The sequence below is a fragment of the Solea senegalensis genome, linkage group LG15 (assembly GCF_019176455.1).
Source record: "Solea senegalensis isolate Sse05_10M linkage group LG15, IFAPA_SoseM_1, whole genome shotgun sequence".
In the NCBI taxonomy this organism is placed as follows: domain Eukaryota; kingdom Metazoa; phylum Chordata; class Actinopteri; order Pleuronectiformes; family Soleidae; genus Solea; species Solea senegalensis.
Genome location: NC_058035.1, coordinates 7,723,345 through 7,743,474, shown reverse-complemented (window position 1 = coordinate 7,743,474; position 20,130 = coordinate 7,723,345). Strand labels below are relative to the sequence as shown.

At 40.5% G+C, this 20,130-nt stretch overlaps 1 protein-coding gene across 1 annotated transcript in view; it reads left to right on the top strand.

Annotated features, from left to right (window-relative positions):
• Positions 1-20,130, top strand: part of eys (eyes shut homolog) — a 146,590-nt gene that overhangs the window by 84,619 nt on the left and 41,841 nt on the right. The window contains exons 34-39 of the mRNA XM_044045628.1: positions 4,158-4,345; positions 4,468-4,559; positions 6,561-6,711; positions 6,811-6,923; positions 7,808-8,064; positions 14,172-14,333. Coding sequence (XP_043901563.1) covers positions 4,158-4,345; positions 4,468-4,559; positions 6,561-6,711; positions 6,811-6,923; positions 7,808-8,064; positions 14,172-14,333 — 963 coding nt within the window. The remainder of the gene's footprint in view (positions 1-4,157; positions 4,346-4,467; positions 4,560-6,560; positions 6,712-6,810; positions 6,924-7,807; positions 8,065-14,171; positions 14,334-20,130) is intronic.

Sequence of the window (20,130 nt, the reverse complement as noted above, 5' to 3'; positions counted from 1 at the left end):
GTGGTGAAGTGACATAAAACAGTGCTGCACATAAATATGCTGTACGTAAAACTGTATTGTAAAGCAGCTTTGAGTGGTCATCAAGCCTGGAGAAGTGCTATGTAAATACAGACCATTAGTCATTTAACTTCAGCATATGATCATGAATAATATGTATATAAATATGAAGCGCTGACTTATTTTTTGCTGTGAAGAAAATCACCCGTAACTAACTCAAATACAGCACTGCATGTGTCATCTTGAATTAATGTTTCCCCCGTCAAGTTTTAGCGCCCATTACGACGCTACTTCCTCCATGAATATGATGTGCAAGGCAGTGACACTAAACCTATGAAATTAATTTGGCTTTTTTCTTTGACCAAGTTTAAGCCAATTCTCTCCTTGGTCTTTTACTTCTTATTCCTTTCTGAAATTGTTATTGCACAAGCTTTGCCAGTTTCAAATGAAAGGAGACTCCCACTGAGCTGGTTCCCCAAATGGGAATTTATAGCCTTTGGAACATAGCAGGCAATGATACATTTGATTTGATTGAGAGTCATATTTTGTGCAGCTGTAATAAAAGAAAAATACTGCAAAAGCTGGATTTATATGACCAACCTACTGCAACAATGATTTCAAAGAGTAATGAGTCCAATCATTATTTTGGGGCTATATCCTTTAACACTCAAGCAACAGAGACAAAGTAGAATGTGATAGACCTTATTGGTATTGGGTTCAGTCATCTCTGTGAGAAGAGGAATTTAGAGCACTGGGCAGATCGTTACTCCTTGACAGATGAGGTTTACCTTTGAAACTGTTCGCAGAGCTGTAAAACAGACCTATTGAACACAGACAAGCTTGAAACAATTCAGTGCGACACTCTGAAAATCACTGTGGGCCAAACATAATGGAGTCCTCCTCTCTGCACCTGATCCAGCCCTCATCCAGCTCATACTGCATTGGTGGAGAGACGGTGAGATTTACACACAAGACACTGGTAAAGGAAAAAACAAACCGTAGCATCCGCTGCACACACCCAACACATCGCTTTACTGTTCTACATATAAGTGCATAATCAAAGTAAATAAGTTTTAAAGTAAGAGGAACCAGAAGCCCGTGAGTTTATCTAACTAGGTCACCATCTAAACACATGCAGTGCCCTTGGTGCTGCTTGAAATAGACTCAGACAGTGCTCCTTTAAACCTAAGTCTGCTTTGCAACATAAATATACCAAATCAATGAAAATTTAAACATAGAGGAAATGGTAAATACACTGACAGAAGAGGACACTCTCAAGAGAACATGCGAATTTGGTCTCAATCTGGGTTCTAGTTCTTCATTTTAGTGTGAAGGATAGTCACAGACCTCCTCAGATGAAGGCGATTGTCTTCTTCCATTTCTTCATCGCTGTGTGTGCTATGCTGAGCCCCGCAGTATTTTAGCTCTACGGCGTTAGAGCTGATGGGAATCTCAGACCTGTATGGTGGAGGGAGGCTTACTGCAGCTAAGCCATGATTAGGTTGACTCTCCTTGGAGTGATCACTGCAGTGCAGGTGAAGCTGTTATCTTTTGCTGCCATGTGTACAGCGGAAATGAAATTACTTAAAAGCCTCAGAAATCTGCTTGATGAGTGAGAACGTGTCCATTGGGTCATTTCAAACATGCAGTACCTGGGTTTGGGTCAGTCACCTCCCTAACCTCCGTTTGTTAAGCACTAGTTTATGGTGCTCCTTTTCATGTATAGTCTGCTCATAATTGAGTTGGCAGTACCTCATTAGTGCGCCTTTAGCAGTTTTGATATATTAAGTGACAAAACTTTGCTCGTGAGTCATAATGGCATTCGCATGATGTGAGCAGTTATGCATATTCATGAGGAAGAAAAGGCTGTGTGAGATGAAAAAGCAAATTCAAAGTGTGTCATATTTGGCTTCAGTTTATGGCTTTGTGTGTGCTCCAGTACAGTAACTATCAGCGCAGTGTGTTGGATTAATCCCCTCAGATATTTTTAAAACAAGATGACAAATATGTAATTAGACACCAGATTTAAAAAAAAAAAAAAAGAGAAATCTATTTTTATTTGATTCCTCTATGTTTCAGCAGTATAATATTTTTCAACTAAATCTTACTATGTTACTTACTTTTTTCCCCATCATTTTGGAAACAGAATGACCTTTTGCCTTCCCCCAGGGCTCTGCAAATGAAACAGTCCCAGAATGATCCCTGGCAGCATTTTATCTCTGTCCTGTGACAAGTTCAATCAGTCAGTCTATTACCTTATCCAATAAATCAGGGACAAAACAGGACTTACACCCTGGCTTTTTTAAGATAAATGGGACAGTAAGTCTATATCAATTAAGCCTCACCGACCAAAGTCTATGCTCATATTAATTGATCTTGAGTTCACATTTTCTCCAATGGAATGTATTGTGCTTTAACGCGCCGCAACATTGCACTCCACCTCTCAACAGTACATTAGATATGACTCATATTAACTTTCTCACCTCCTTTATGGACGCGTATTAAGTGTGGGCCTAATTATATCGCAAATGAAAGATTTATATCACAGAATATTCCCACTGAGACAACTTTTCCTCAGTGAGACAAGAAAAGCTTTTGAACAGAGTGCACTAGTGGCAAACTCCTTGGTCAGCATTATGTTAACAGTGGGGGGAAGAAGAGAAAAAGAAATGCTACTGTGCATGCCAGGATATCGAGAGGGGAAAGAAATTAAGATGCAGTTTGTATTATCCACATTTACAATTTAGATTTTCAACAACTTACTTGGGAGTTGGGGATGGAGAAATCTGGTGCGAGACTGTAAGGTATAGTGGTAAAAACAGGAGACCTTTGAAGGAGAGACTGAAGCTAACTGCTAATGAGGCATGATACTGCCTCCTGGCAGCAGCCTCAGACTGCATCAAAGACTACATCAGACTAAACAAGGCTTTAAAATTAATGAATAGCTTTGTCTCTGAGGGGTAATTTTCCATCATCAGCATTGGCAAACCCCATTGTCAGTGGTGAAGCATAAGACAGGGCAGCAGAGTTGCTGTGCGCATTTATCCTCATTAATTCACAGATCACAGTGAGCCTGCTCCTGATAATTCTTCCCTTTTTTTTTCCAGGGGAATTTCCTCAGGGTATTTGGTCATATTGCTCTCCAGAGAATATGGGGGTATTTAGGTTAGCTTGTTTGCCAGATGCACTGAGGGGGGCCTGCTGTCAGATCAAAAGGGGGGGTCTGGTCTATTAGGACTTGATGTGTAACAAATATTGATAAAGGTCTCACTTGTAGCTCCCTGATTAATCCTGGCAAGAACTTTAAAAGGAGTGTTACTGATTTCTCTAGTGCAATAATGTTTCCCCTTTTTTTTCCCAGATAAGAACAGACAGAGCATGAGACAGGTGCATCCAGGAAAGCTTTTCATTTTAACAGGTTCTCCCCTTTGACTTCCCTGCAACAAATTGCACTACTTCCTTCAAATGAGAAATATATTGAGCATGAGCAACCCTAATGCTTGCCTTCAATTGCAGTCTGAGTCAGTCTTTTAAGTCTGTCTGCGTCACTACCCCCAATAAGCTGGCAGGCACTGGAACTTTTACTGAAATACAACGTAATTGCCCATTCTCATGGATGATCTGAAGCACATTATTCCACTAAAAATGGGCCATGTAATAAACTTGTAATTCTTGTATTTCTACCAAGACTCCTCTCAAACCTAATACAGAGGCGTTTGCATGCTCCTCAGCATTTTGACAAAGAAAGCAATTTACAGTGTGTCTTTACGAAGGCCTTTTGTTATGCTTTCAAAATAATTATTCTCCTCTCTGTCCTTCTCGTTGCCACGTTGAGGTGCTGCACACTGTGCACTATATAGTCAAGGTTACTTGTTGGATACAGGTCACATCCAGTGACATAAGAGTAGTGTGCAAATGTTCAAAGTGATCGGATGTCCTTTGCTCAACTCTGAATTTTTAATAATTCTGAGGATGCTCTTGTCTATCTCACTGACGTCCCCGTGGGGGAAGTGAGTGAAAGGTTGATTTCTTCTTTTGGGGATCAATAAAGATTCTCAGCAGAATTTCTGGTAAAGATGCATAAACTGCAGTCTTGCTTTTGTTTACCCTTTCCCCACATCCCATTTCAGCTCCCTCTACATTTTTATTTTATTTTCTAGAGTCAAGCTATGTTCACTACTTTGGGAATTCATTCCTTGAGTTTGAGGGGTTTGACCTCAGCACAACCAACAACATAGCTGTGAGATTCCACACCCGTGCGGCCCAGGGAACTATATTCTATGTGGACCGAGGACCTGCTAACGTTGATTTCTTCATGAAACTCTTCATCTCAGGTGGAATCTTACAGGTGAAACGCCGGCGACGTTAATATTATGCATGATTGTTTGTTTATAGTAACTACGTTAATACAAGTCTCTGTTTGAAGTGTCGCTGTTGTCTTAATTATAAACTCCATCTCCAATGATTCAGTATGCCTTCTGCTGTAATGAGGAGGAAGAGGCAACAAGGATCAGCACATTCACTCGTGTCGATGATGGCATAGTTCACCTTGTTCATATCAGGTATGTTCCGTTTTGCTATTATTGGGATTGTTCTGATTTGTGTTGTGGTCAATCTATACCCAGTTTGTTTAAAGTGATAGAGTTGCAGCTATTGTTTTAAAAAGCAAATACATTACTTAACACAGAAAGTCTCAAAACAGGCATGTCCACAGTAATAATATGCACGTTTTTTGTTCAAAAACTATACTAATACCAATTAAGGTGGTGTTAAGGTCAACCGTATTGTGGCCGCTTATTTCAGATGTGAAACAATTATTTGTATAAAGTCTGAGATTTTGGGTTTCACTACAAATGAGCTTATACATTTAAACACAATGTCCTGGTTAGAATGCCTTAGTGATCACTGAGCATGTTTTATTGGCTGATTCTTAAGTCTTCATTTGTGTGTTGTTTTTTTTTTCATTACAAAAAGATTAACAAGCAAGAGTGGAGCACAAAAATCAATGTTTAAATGATTTAAAGTGAGTGTGTGCCCACCCCCACCCCCCGAGTTACATTGTTCCTGTGTCCATCTGTGCAATCTCGCTGCCAGCCCTTTCCATTATATTCTGACATGACAAGGATTGCGGTTTGGTTTTGAAGACACAAAGTTTATTATGTATGAGCTGGAAGCTGGAAACAAAGCGGCTAATGTTCCTCTCATATCAAATGAGTTTACATTGCATTAAAACAGAGAGTACAGGGACATTGTGACACTGCGATTTCAAAAAGGCAATTTCATTTGTGGTTCCGTTTGAGCATAATAGCAATTAACTATCTTATTTCTAAGATTAATTTTTAATATTAAAAGTAAGTGACAGGATTAACTAGAAAATCAAGGTTTTGTGAAGATTAGATTTTATCAGAGGAGAAGACGACAGGTAAAAGTTAAGGGTCTGAAGGTGATAATCAATTTACTTTGCCAAAGGTGAGCAAATGATTCGCTGTCAGAACAAAGCAGACTTGGAAGGGTGCATGTTTCTTGGCAGAAAGCTGCACTGCCCTAAATATAAAAGTGCATCCACAAAGGCCAGTCGTGTTTAAGGTGATACAAGGCTCCGCCCCTGTTTTTTTTTTTGTTTTTTTTCTCCTGAAAGAAAACTACAACAGCACTATGAATCAATCATAATGTTCTGCACCAACCCCTTGGAGACATGGCAAGAAAAAGAGCTGTCATAACTAGAGGGTTGGGAGTGTGAAAAAATGGGTTCTAGTGTCACAAAGCAAATTCTTTGTAATTGTCTGATGGTCGAGTCCGTCCATCTTTGTCTGATTTGACCCAGAGCTACAACACCATGGCCATCCTCAACGTCGCCGCCTAACTCATTATAGACTTTTAATATATCTTCCCGTCAAAGACGCTTTTCAATATGTTAAATAGAAACCCAGTGGGGCTGACTTCTCAAGGACAGTGAGCACAGTGCCCTCTGGCTGCTGGCCAGGCCGCTCTGGCAGACTGCTTCTAAATTAACCGCTTCTCCACACTGGCTCTGGAGAAAGGACTTATGCAGCTTGGAGTTAGTGCCCCAAGTGTTTAGCCGGCATATGCAACAGCCTGCAAAGTACAGGCTTAACAAATCAGACTTGATTGCTTCATGGACCTCCTAACTTCCACTCGGGGAACAAGGGGTATCAGGGGACAATGGAGAGAAGGCTGTGTATCTGTGGCCTGAGTACCCTCAAGCTGCAGATGGTTAGTGCAAAATCTGCACTTAGGTAATTATCTGCTCCCCTGTTGTTTGAAAATGGAGAATTGGTTTTTGAAATGCATGAATGGCTGTGGGGTGGGTCCATAAATGTTGGAGATCAGCAATAGCGCCACAGAAAAGGATTGTGATTAATAAATGTATCGTTGGAGTAAACAAAACAATTATGCACATTGAAACTCTGCTTCAACATCAACATACAGGCAATTACAGGCATCCATTTGTTCATAGACCACATATCAGAATGTAGCGTTTGATTTTCGGTTCGAATCGGCTGTTTTCTAATCAAGACCACAAATCCTTCTCCCTTCCACAGACAACACCTGACCCCCTGTGAGGCAGAGCTTACTCTTTCTGGCCACAAGAAAATCACAAGTACGGCAAATAATTACTGGCTGGGACACACAACACAAGGCACAAACCATGTCTTTGCAGGTGGTCTGCCGCAACACTATCAACTCCATCAGGTAAGACACTTTTCCTGCTACCTACTGAATAATATAAACCTAAATGACACCATTTGCAATAAGATAATAAATCACTTGTATAAACTGTTCTCATTGTAGAAAGCGAAACCTTTCCATAACTACACTGGCTGCATGGAGATAATTGAAGTCAACACAATGAGGAGCTTTCACGCGTCTGATGCTATCACCGGCAGCAACATTGAACAATGCAGGTAACTGATCAATGGCTTCATTTCAAGTTGTTGTTTTTTTTTGGAATTATACTTTTTTTATTGTTTCCTCCTTGTCCATACAGTACAAAACACATGCTTTAAAATCAGAGGTCGAAATGCCACATTTGACTGACGTCAATGCTAATTTTGCTCACCTAAGAAATAAATACCAAAAATTGTAGAAATAGGTGACTATAAAATGAATACCACCATTATATGAAAAAAAACATACTCATGAGAGTTAGACACCAAAAAATAAATGGAAAAACAAAAAAAATGGACAAGTTTGTTCAAATATCACTGGTGCGAAATGGCCAAAATCACCCAAAAATGGACGTTCAGTCCAAGATGATTCCGTCCTGACATGATTAACATGTGGACCAAGTTTTGTTCATGTACGTGTAACATGACAAAAAGTCACCTGATGAAAGCTGGTTTTCATTTTTTTGGGGAAGGAAAAATAAGAAGCCTGTTGTGCTCGGACCTTAATAATTACAATGTTTTCTTTTGATTAAATATTCACCTGTCATTTTTCCATTATCTGTAAGATTAATTTTTTCTTGGCTTGAGGATAAAATAACAATCATTAATACATGTTTATGTTTTGCAAATGTTGTCATCTTAAGACAAACTCCAGTTGTCACATACTGTCGCAAACATTGCACTTATTATGACAACTAACACTTGAATTTCCCCCTTTCCTTCTTAAACAGTCTTCTCATTAAATTACTGCACTTTGATTTTTTTTTTTTTTCCACATTTGATTAGAAACGGCTGCACTGGCCTCTAGGTCACATTTGTTACTCTTAAAAGCACAAAGTCTAATGTTGAATTCGATTGTTTTGGTCATTTAAAAGAACTCAGACTGTTTTCTAATTTCACAGATATACTTTATATGGCACTGAAGCGTCTGCAACAACATCCACAACTTTGACAACTCAATCAACCACCACTGACAGAGTGAACACAACAACAGTGGCAGCTCCCACACAAACACCAAGACATCCTCTGCATGGAGCTCAGGTTTGCCGTGACGGTTTCTGTCGCAACGGAGGGACATGTCACCAGCCGCAGTTTCCTGGTGGAGCTCTGCCTTCTTGTCACTGCCCGCTTCACTTCACTGGATTTTTTTGTGAGAAGGGTAGGCTTGCATTGTTGCTTCTCAGGTTTTATACACCACATACAAAAACTCACACATGAACCTACTGTACTGTGACCTCCACAATGGTATCTCCAAAAGCCAGCCAACAAATGATGTCGGTTAATATATGCTGAGCCTCTTTGGCTAATAGGTTTCACTCTGTGAGAGAATAGAGTCAACTGCATTAGGAATTTTGAGTGATGTGAATTATTCAGGATATGATTAATGAAATGAAAGATCCATATAAGCAGCTTGAACCGTCGCTGTGTGTCCATGTTAACCTCCAGCACTAGCTGAGAATGAGAATATGACCTTGCAGCACATACTCAACATTCAGCTACACTCCTCACCCTTGTCCCCACCAAAAATATTTATTTTGTACCAACCACTCCCAACACTAGACAGCACTACGGCACACACATACTAAAGAGTTTTTTTTTTCCTTTGCAGACTTCTCGGTGCACTTAAGATGTAGTCACTGAAGTCTCCCTGCGACTCTCTTGTGATGCGTTACATGTCCTGACAGTGAAGTTAAAAGCGTCCCGTGTTATCCTATTGTTGTCATTATCAGCCAGTGACAACAGTAGGAGCATTAGAGTCCTGAATTAATTCCATTTTCTGTTTGCCTGATAAGGCGAGCTGAGCTGCACACAACTGAGACATTTCAGATGCCGCGCGGTGATGCCCGTGTTCACTCCACTGCATTCTGGCTGCAGTACGGTTAATCCTCCAACATTAATTAAAACGCTATCAACATAGATTGAATATGTTAATAGTGAATTACATGTGTTACAGTGCATCTATGTTAGTGTATGTCTGCTGTGTAGGAGACACGCATGCATTATGACGAGCGTGCAAATTATCTCGAAACCAGTTGTTTACTGGAGCCCTCTGGCAAGCGGTGTTTGTCCAATCATAGCTGAGCTTCATAACGGGGCATATCACTCTTTCATTCTGCAAAGTCTGTTGACATGGATTAAAAACCAAAGAGCTGTCTTTTATCCCTGTCTAAAATTGAGTAAATTAATAGTTTTAAAACAGGGTGTAACTCTTGGTAGTACTTTATATGATGCATGAACAGGAAAGTTATATATTTAACATGTAGCCTATGTTCAGTATATGAAAAATCTTGCATAATTGCCACTTATGTGAAGTGGCTTGAATTTCAATCGTGACTGAATCCCGACCTCAGAAAGCCTATTGTTCTTGTCCTTGGTTTCATAACTTGCACTCTTGAGAGAACACATTCTCTTCCTTTGCAACTCATACTGCATTAACTATAATTTCATTCATGGCATGTAAATAATTTTGAGTTAACAGTTACCACTAAATGTCTCGTGTGCTGTACATTTTGGGCCTGGGGAGTATTTCAAGCAAAGGAAGTTCTCATTAGTGTCACAAAAGGTTCCAATGATAGTAACTGGATTAATGCTCATCTTCACAACTCTTGTACATAGTTTAGCCTGGTCGCAGCATCGTATTACTTGTTTGGAAACTACAGAAAATTCTGACAGAATGCTGCTCAAAGTTAATTGTTAATAATCACTGACATGGCTTGGGCAGCCTGCATGCACCTGACACCTTTATCTGACACATATTCCATGTGCTAAAAATGCTAATTTACAGGTGTTTAAGCCAGCGAAATGTTATTTGTCTCCCCGGGCACTGTAACAAAATATTCTGCTATTTTTAAGACCTCACTCTCATTTGTTTTCCCCTGTGGGAGACGGCTTCGTTGAGGAAAGTAGTGCCCCCCTCTGCTCACATGACACAGATGCTACTTTGCTGAACTAATTATTAAATATGATTTGGCCAACTTCTAAATAGGTATTAGAGAGAGGGGAATACGGTTCATTTATGGAATCATCCATTTGTCTGTTGATTCTCTCATTTCTCAGCCATGAAGCGTCTGGGTTCATAGGAGGGTAATTACTGAGGTGCCGCAGAACAGCCCATTAGCCACTTGCATGAACACGTTGCCTGTGTGACAATGTGTAATCTGAAACTGAACTTCAATAACACAGATTTTTGTATATGCATGAAGTGCGATTGCTGTAAGGCCGCAAGAGAAGTTCCTATAAAATGTCGCCGAGTACTGTGTTGTATTTACATTTCAATACTGAACGTGCGCTAGAACGTGATTAGAGCGAGTCACTAGTTGGTTCAGAATCAGCTCTTTCCGTATTCCTGTTGCAGCCTCCGCATTAAAACCACTTGAAGCTCAGCTTCAACTGTTCTCGCACAGCTCGACAGTGATTGGACAAACGCGGCAAAAGCGTCACTTCCACAGAAGCTCGGCTTCTCTGGAAGGCGGAACCAGTTTTTGATTCTCAGCGTTGCGGAAACACACACGATAGCGGAGCCTTTTTGTTCGTATACACTGTAAATAAAAACCACTATTATAGCATCACATTTTCTTGTTCTAGTTGTTTGATTGCAGAAGGAATATATGTATAAATAACTGGGCCTGAAATGAGCTTCCCCTGTTTCAAAGACCAGCAACCGCCACTGGTGTGATAATACAATCAATTAAATGTGTCATTTTATTTTTATCATTCATAAAAACGTGGGTTTTTCCCCTCAGCCTTTTCCTTCCCTGACCATAAACTTAGTCCCTGCTTATCCCTCAACTTGCCACACTCATAGCTTCTCCCTTAAATACAGGTATTGGCCTTTTAGAGTGATTTCTGCTGAGTTTGAAGAATCACTCTTCCTCGAAGGCAGCTGACTCTCTCCGAGTGCAATCTCATAGGAGCACTCATCCAAGTCGTGTGCTTTGCAACCCCAGTATAGCCCACAGATAGAGTCCAGAGGCAGCTTTACATGCTGACAGAGTCTAAGAATCTCAGTAACAATCTTGTCCTCACATCTTGTTGAACTAACTAACAGCCACGAGAGAAGAATAAAACAGCGCAGCCCTGCTCTTAGTTAATTATAGATACATCATCCTACCCAGTGACTAATGATGTGGATCTGTTTGTGTCCTAGATGAAATGCTGACATGTCATAAATTGCTGGCTTTGTGTTTGCCTCTACACCCTCTTATGTTATAATTGAAGAAGCTCTCTTACTGAAGTAATTAACCTTAATACATAATGAGATATAGTCTAATAGTTGAGCATTTGACTTGTTGTGTACAGTCAGTAGTTCAGAGACTATATAAATGAACACTCTGTACAAGCTGAAGTTAAATTGTTGCCTCCACATCCTAAATAAGCAAATTAGCCAGGTTGTGTCTGTGTATTTATGTATTGTGCAGTAATAGTTATATACATATAGCTATACATGTTAATGCTGAAAAAACAGAAGGTTCTGATACAAAGCATCATTGCTGCGCTTCATTCCAAAGATTATTATGATTTATTGGGATAAACTGCCATAGATTAGTCTACTAATCTATAACTAATTTGATTTATGTACCGTCTAGAGACAATACATAAATAATGGGAGTGTTCTTCACGCTCATCAACACTTACATATTTTATACGCCGTGTATGACCCGCAGATCCCGGCGCTGTCACCGCTGGATTTAAGACTACAGCGGGGATTTGTGCTGGTAACATTTTCACGTAAACTTAAAGCTTCAAATTCCTCTCTCCTGTGCACCTAAATGCCAGGGGTTATATTGTCAAGTGCATTACTGGGAAATTCTCCTTGGGTAGTATTACACTCAAAATGTCAGCACACCTCTGAAGTGAATTACCCACGAAAGCTGTCAATCAAAACCGTTCAGCGGGTTTATCTTAGGTGTGGCCTGATCATAAGATCATAAGAGACAAGTGTGAGATGTGAGTGTTGCTCTTTAATTTGCCGGTTCCTGGGGATTCGCCGTCTGGTGGGGGTGAGCTGTAATCCAGGTCAGGATTACCTGCTGGTTCTGTGAGTGTTTGATATCGAGAAGCCAACCATATGAGAGGTTATGTCAAGATAAAAAACAGTTCATATGGGCATGTCAGACTTTTAGGCTTTGATAGATTGTCTCATCAAAGAAGTCACAGTAGGTCGTGGACCTTGCCAAAGACATTCTGTCAAGGTGTAAGCACTCAATTGAAAGCTAAGTGATCACACAAAAAAAAAAATTAGTTACAGAGTGAGTGGCTGCATGGTAGAGAATTAGGCATTAAAGCCAAAACTAGTGAGGCAGGAAATTATTCAGACTTGGTCTGTATTGATCATGACCTCCTTCTATGGCTCATTACCTCATGTCCTTACTTCTCGTACTATATCTGACGCTGGGGTGTAAGATGTTGGCCAGAAAGGAATGATAGAATCAAAGTTGAGAGCACAGTTTTGTACCTTTTTATGTCTTTTCAACAGCCCCACGACAAAATGAATTGTTCCCTCCTTTTTTCATCATGTGCTTTGAAGTTGCCTATTTCTTTGCTATTTCTCTTTTTAGTATTTCTCTTTCACCTTCTCTAATCTAATCTAAACCCAGCATCTCTGTGATAAGTACACACATTTTATTTGTGTGTTTAAAACAATATTCAACACCTGATGGCAGCGGGGGATCAGATTTACATGATCAGATTTACAAAAATCGTCTTACTAAAGATAAATTCCAGGTAATGTTTTTCATAAATGAGAACCAAAGTGACTTTTTTTTGTAGTCAGGAGAAATAATAATTTCAAAAAAGGACTAAAAACAGTGATTTTTTTTTGGCATTGAGGCTTTCAGATTGTGTTTGACATTAATAGGACCCGATGAGGGGTTGTCAGATTCATAGTTTGCCAGTACACTGGCGAGTTGCTGCCAGCTCTTTGTGTGTGCACGTGTCTGTGTGTGTGTGTGTTCGCTGTAATTAATCTGCCTCACTCACAAATTGCCAACAAACATTACAGGATTGATTCATCACTTTCATCGCAGAGATAATTCTTCTTCCACAAGAACAGAAACATAGTTGTTTTCAGTTTTTTTTTCCTCTTTGTAATTTGAATTATTGTCTGTCATGTAAGAGTCACATAATTCCCTGTGCAGCGCGCGGCAGTCGGACACTCTGATTGGTTGCGCAAAGAGCATAAACTGCAGAACACACAGGCAACAGTAACAGGATTATGACTATTTGAAAAATGGCAGTGTTAAAAACTTTCTCCTTTGTTGGTCTGGTGACTAATCATTAAACGTGACCAAGTCAGCATTTTATTCAAGTCCAGGCCGCCCCGAGCACTCCTTACTGTCAAATGCACATTCCACCTGTGGTACGTGTTTTACGACTCTGGCACGTTAAGGCCAATTTTCTGATGGTCTGTTGATTAGAATTACCGATAAAACCAGGAATTGTGTTGTTCCTTTTGCCACAAAGAAACTCACTGACACCTCGGCTCGTCCAGCAGACCAAAAACATCTTAAAAAAACAGAGCAGTATAAAGCCACAATAAACAGACACAAACGAACACGCCAAAGTGTGCGTTGTCCTTCATTTTTAAACCAATGCTGTGCATTCAGTTGAGTTTCACTCAACATTTGTGTTACATTTTCTTCATGTTGCTTTTCTTTTACTTTCTATTCATGTTTAACTGGAGCCAATCGTTCACGTCTGCTTTTAAAATCCCGTTTTGCCAACATCAGAGCACCAAAGAAAGTGACGGTAAAAGAAAAAAACAAGCATGACCACATCATGTACATTATGAATTCTCTTCTGAGAATAAACTGCACTTTTCCTTGAGAGCCAGACATTGAAAGTAGAATCCCCTGAGCTGAAGCCGCGATGGCCTATTTTGAATCGACTGTCATATACCCGGGAAGCGAGCTGTCCACCAAGTGTACAGTGTCCTTTGTGTAAGAGACAACAAATCATCACTGGCGTGTGAAGTTGAGGACCTGAGTGGGTACCTCCGCCCCCTTTCTATACAGTTATACCCCTTTGTAATCCAGTGGGAAATAACACACGAGCACACAGACTTGACACGACTCTGCTGACTCTGCTCGCTGGCCCATTATCAGTGCTGTGAAGGCAGGCACACACCAGGCAATTCATAACTTTCTTGTATAATAAAAGTTACTTCACAGAGTTTATTCAGATTAAAGTGTAACTGTATTGTTTTTTTTTAAAACTGTGGTTCTACTGACCTTTCACTCTCAATTTGAACTTGATCCTTGTTCCCAGCTGCCACAGTATACATCCCCTCGTTTGATGGCACGTCTTATTTGGAGCTGCAGCCTCTCGCCTTCCTTCTCCAGACGTCTGTGCCTGCGACTGCCAGTGACACCAACGTTTCACTCAGTCTGACAGTGAAGACAAGATCTGCACAGGGCACCCTTCTCTACAGTGAGTATTATCTCTTTTGTTGCACATTTACAATCTCTGCAACTCGGTGGATGGAGTGTGTTCAAGTGTTTGCATAATGTCTTTGCATTCATATGTAGTTGTCCTTATTAAAAAGGTTTCATTATTATTATTATTATTACTAGTATAGCAGACAGTGCACTGTCCTTGTGCAATAAATAAATACAACATTTTTAGAGCTAATATCTCAGTGTCGGGATGCATCACATTGTCCTCTATGAAATACTCGATTTAAAAAAAGATCACTGCATCATTTTGGAAGTTGTTTGTTTTCATTTTGTTGCGCCGGACAGTTTTTTGGCTTTGTTGCAGACTGAGGCGAGCAGGCTGTTTTCACTCTTTATGCTTTGCTAACAGACTGCTGGCTCGGTGTTCAGGACAGACATGAGAGTGGTGTCAGTGGTCTCATCTCCAGACTCTTCACAGGAAAATAAAGAAGCATTGTTCCTAAAAAGCAAAATCCTGCGGTCAAAGTGTTCACAGAGCAGCTACAGTTGAAAAGTACTTGCAGAATAACATGCTTCAAAGTGTAGCTGTGAAGAGACGAGCCAGTCTGCACTGCAATATATTGTCCAGACATGATATGGGAAAGGGAAATGTGCTTGTCCTTAATATCCTCCTTCAGTGTTTCGCTAATTACAAAGAGATTGTATATCAATCTCTAGTTATGTTCCATTAGTAATTAAATTCAGATGTTTAATGTGCTATGCCGTTTGTTAAAAGGCTGCTTCATTCCTTTTTCACAAGGCCTTGGTTCTTCAAAATGAAAGTGCTTTGTGTAATATCATCAGAAAAATGTTTACAATAGCCTGAAACACGTTTTTATTTGTACAAGTTTATGATCTGTTAGACATATTGGCCCAGTTTTAAGTGGGTCCGTCTGGTTGTGTTGTTGGAGGGTGGATCAGCCTCTCACTGTGGGAGAAAGAAAACAGGTTTGCGTCATTAGGTTGTTTCAGCAGTCATGGCATTGTTGGGATGTGGGAAGATTTGTGAAACTGACTGGTTGTGCTTTTTGGTAAATTGTGATTGTCAGTAGGAACAGAAACGCCTGTAAGCTTAGAAAGGGGGTGGCAGCTCTACAAGCAAGGCTGTTTTCCAGTGCCAATAGTGGCACAGCCTGGAAAGCAGACCAATCACATATTTATCAAAAATGCTGCAAGTTTGATACTGACACATGAGTGTCCAGTGGGAATGCTACTGAGGCGTTTTCATCAAACATTCAGAGGGTGAACTTGCCACTGATGCGTAGTCTGTTTAATCTCTCATCATCACAACAGTATTATAAGAGCTGAACATTATTTTTCAAGTGCACTTGTGTTTCATTGCTCTTAAGATATTCACCATCATTACACAAAACAAGAGATCGATCAAATAACAGTCTTATCGTGAAAAGGCAGGGTACAGCCTGAACAGGTCAGCAGACATTCACACTCAGTTTAGAATTAATCTTATACCTAATGTGAATATATTTGGACAGGAGTGTTCTCCGGTTTCCTCCCATCCAAAAACATGCAGATTTGGGGATTAGGCAAATTGGAAACTCCATAGGTTTCAATGCGAGAGTGAATGGTTGTTTGTCTCCGTACCCCCGCCTGGAGAAACCCTCAGTCAAACCACCTATAGTTGAAAAGGTTGTATCAATTTAACCCAACTGGAATTCCAACCAGTACCCCTCTCGCTGTGAGGCAACAATGCTGACCACGACACCACCATGTATAAACATGACTTTAAATTATATGCGATATTTATATTTGAACTTGAGGACAGCAACATGAGGTTCAAAGAAATAGAGCAAGGAAGGAAGGAAGGAAGGAAGGAAGCAGGAGCTGGCTCCTCATATGGGGAACAAGGACTGGGCTGACCGTGACCTCTGTATTGTACATATGCCCTTTCTTTTGTTCCCACACCTGCACACACACACAGGGAGGGAGATAGTGGGAGATGCAGGTTCCCCCGTGTTACTGAAGGAGATTTGGATAGGTAGGCCATGCAGCCACCGAGTAGACCCCGATAACAATGGAGCATTGTTTTGTGAGGAAAAAGAGCCACTGGATTTGTGGTATTTTTTTTAAGGGGCTGAGAAAGCTGAGGCATGAGAATTCTATTTCAGTGATCCAGCTTTATGTGTATTATACATCTGTTCAAAGTATGTACCGTATGCATACATTCTGCGACAATAAGCTTAGGGCTAAAGCCACTGCACGAGTGCCTCGAGCTGTGGTTCTGCTAATGACTCCAGAAAAACCCTCCGACTGTGAATTGTGTTGGACCACTATTGCGGCTCCTGGCACTGACAGAATGCAGCCACCTTGATCTAGTGAAGCTATCTCTGTTCCCGCGTGACACCACGGGGAATCGGGTGCGGGTCGAAACACGATTGGCTCTGTGTGGTGATCACAGGCTATTTACTCTGCACCAAGATGGCACAGACATCACAAGATTTATCTTTCCACTATAACCTCAACCAACCCCTGATGCATTATCTACAGGTTCACGGCCTCCCATTTTCATTGGCAGAACTCACCCGTGCTTCCACTCCTTTGATCAAAGTGTGGATTTTCTGCCTTCACTAATTTACAAAGTGTAGTGAACAGCAGCAGCAGCAGCAGCAGGTGTAAGTGGTGGAGAATGTCCTCACTCGAACTCGGAGTGTACAATGATGTGCTAGTGGTTTGATTAATCGTTTGATTTTGAAAATCTTTTATTCTCTTGATATGTAAGAACTGACCGAGGATTTTCAGATTGTATTTTGTTAAAATGTTCTTAAACAGTGCGTTTTTCCTTGGAGTAATACAAGCTTTACTTCTCTGAGCTGACACTGGCCTCCCATGATGGCTAGTGTTCTAGCAAAGACTTAAATCTTTGTGTTAAAGGAGCCATTAATTAGTCAGCTCGTAGAAACTAATAGGACTCTAAATGAGTGCTTTTTTAAGGTTGGTGCACATGGAAGGTCAGCTAGCTAAGCCTTTAATATACATTGACAGTGGTGGTTTTAATTTGCAGATAAATGGTGTGGTGTCTGACACAGGTGCCCAGTTAGACTGATCAAACCTAATTTGTGCTTCCATTTAATTCTATATGCGTAGGTAATGTAAGAATAGAAACGCAGAAATGTATGGTTTTTTTCAGTCATGTTTATTATTTCCACCAGAAAACCTCAGCAATTGATTACCTACATTTTCTTTTGCCAAAAGCCAAATATTGGTAATTTTAATTGCCCTTGAGGGACTGTGGAAATGGAACAAACAACAAAAAATGGCAAATGTTTTGAAAGGAATCTTTGTCTGCTAACAAACTCATCTCCTATAGGGGGGGAAAACATCTAACATTAGTCACAGGGTGTGGTGTGACAAGTGAATTACAGTGCGTCTAATGTCAAGCTAACAAAATCATGTCACCTCCATCTGCCATTAAGTTGCCTCGTATATCCACGGCCGTCATATATCAGCCGCGTTGGTCTTAAGTCATTGCCTGTCTGAGTCTTTGCAGATTTATTCTGAAGAGTTGTTTTGAAAAACAACGACTGCCCTGTTAAACCGGTGGAGTCACACGACAACACACACAGCAGCTTTTCCCCACATTAACACATGAACGTAAACGCCACCCTGACTTGAGACGTGTTCATGTTTAAAATGGGTTAATTCAATTAACTTGGCATCCATCCCTTTTATTATTCCCTATCATATTTACAATTTTTCACTTCCGCAGCGTGTGTACACCAGAAAGCAGTCTGTGAGACTCGAGAGATGAATGTTCAGAGGAGGGCACAGTGCCTTTTATCTGGTAATGCTTCCTGGCTTAAAGCGCGCCATCGTCTTCACATCAGAGGGAAGGAACTGAAAAGAAAACTCCAGAGATCAAACAGACAAAGTTAATCAGAAGACAACCAAAAGACATGCGTTGAGATGAGAGAATATCTCCGCCAGACCTTCTCCATATTCTCCTCTCCTCTTTTTACACCTCTCCCCGAAGCAAACATGTGAGTCCCGCCCCCCCCGGACTTCAATTGTCAGCACGGGGAGAGAAATACAAGGTGGTAGGGTGAGAGAGAGAGAAAGGGGTAGGGAGAGAGAAAGAGAAAACAGGTGACAGGCTCTGACAAAAGGACGAACGCTCTGTTAGGCTTGGTGCAGCATAACAGGGCCGTGGGGACACTGCAGAACAATATCCTTACAGAAGAGAAATAGAAAAATAAAAGATGGGGCAACATTGACATCTATAGTACATAACATTTGGCAGCAAATGAGTTATGGTGCTAAGTGGGAACAGCTGGTTCGAAAAGGAGTCAAAAGCTCATCGTTGCAGAGGGAAGTTTTGTCTGGGTGGGTTTTGTTGTCTTTTCTGCTGCATTCATTAACTCCAGCTGGTCTCCTCTGAATCCGTAGTTTGCCAGTAATGTAGATGATTATGTGCCGAGCATAATTATGTTTTATCTTGTCATCTATCTACACAAATGTGCTTTCTTTTATTTTTGGAATGTGCTCCATTAGTTAAAGTTGTTTGTTTTTTTTCCCCCAAGTATAGTAGTATTGAAAGTGTTACAAAAATAATATCCTTTATATTGCTCAGATTTCCACCTTTCGCCCTGTGCCGCGACCCTCATATGGAGGATAAAACGCTATAGGATGGATGGATATTATAAAATTGTGTTCAATAATTAAAGAATTGTGAACACAGACACACTACTGTCTACACATCATATTTACTGGTGGCCTCAGAGCCTCAGGCTTACACATCTGTTCAAGGTGACTTCATGTGCTGCTGCTCAGTAGTTTGTGAGAATCACACAAATAACTTGCAGAGACTTGCTGTTTGCCAGGAAGTCAGAATCATTCTTTTCCTGAAAATAAGCATAAAATGAAAGCCTTAAACATTGCATCTTGCCTCTTTCTTTTCCCAAAATTGCATTTTATGTTTTTCCTTCTTTGAGGCACAGGAGAGGGAAAAAAAATAAAAATACGACGCAGACCTATTTTTGCAGTGTGACTGCATCTGATGGGTGTTTCAATTACATTTGCAAACTTTGCCGAAAAGCTTCTCATCCCATCAGAAAACTGTTTTCATAAAGTTCCCTTTTACCTCATCACAAAATCGCTAAAATGCTGGTGTCGAGAGGAAATGGAAGTCAATTTTTGATTATAAAGCCTTATTTCTATGAATTAGCAGGTGTCCTCATTTCAAATATAAAGTCAGTTCAGGATTTATTATTACACTGTCAGAGTCGTTTAGCAATTGGAAGCATGACATTCTTTTTCCGCCTCAACACCAGAGACGGCCCTGTGATGACATACAAGGAAGTGATGCACAATGGAGCTGCGCCACTCGGAGTTTAAATTTTATAATTAGTTCTGAAATCAACAGGGAGCCACTGCAGAGATCTTAGAATAGGTGACATATGATCCATTTTTCCTTTTCAAGCAGCCCAGCATTTGAATAAGAGGGAGTCAAGTTGCTGTGATTTTAGACAAAGTATTGTAATTAGTTTACAAAGTAGAGATACGCTACGCTACGATACGCTACGATACGATACGTATGCCTGAATCCTGCATCACAGCAGCTTTGTTTGTTTGCAAAATGTTCCATATTTAGTTTCAAGATTGACTGGTGTACAAAGGCCTTTTTGTGTAGTCTAACAGTATTGAAATGTGGAACCCTGAACCTCTGTCTGTATTCATGGTTCAGGACACGGTTAGTGTCAGAGTCTCAACATGTTGTTGTGTTAGGACGATTCATAAAGTTTTTCAACTGGTTGACCTGCAGTACAGTCTTTGAGCAG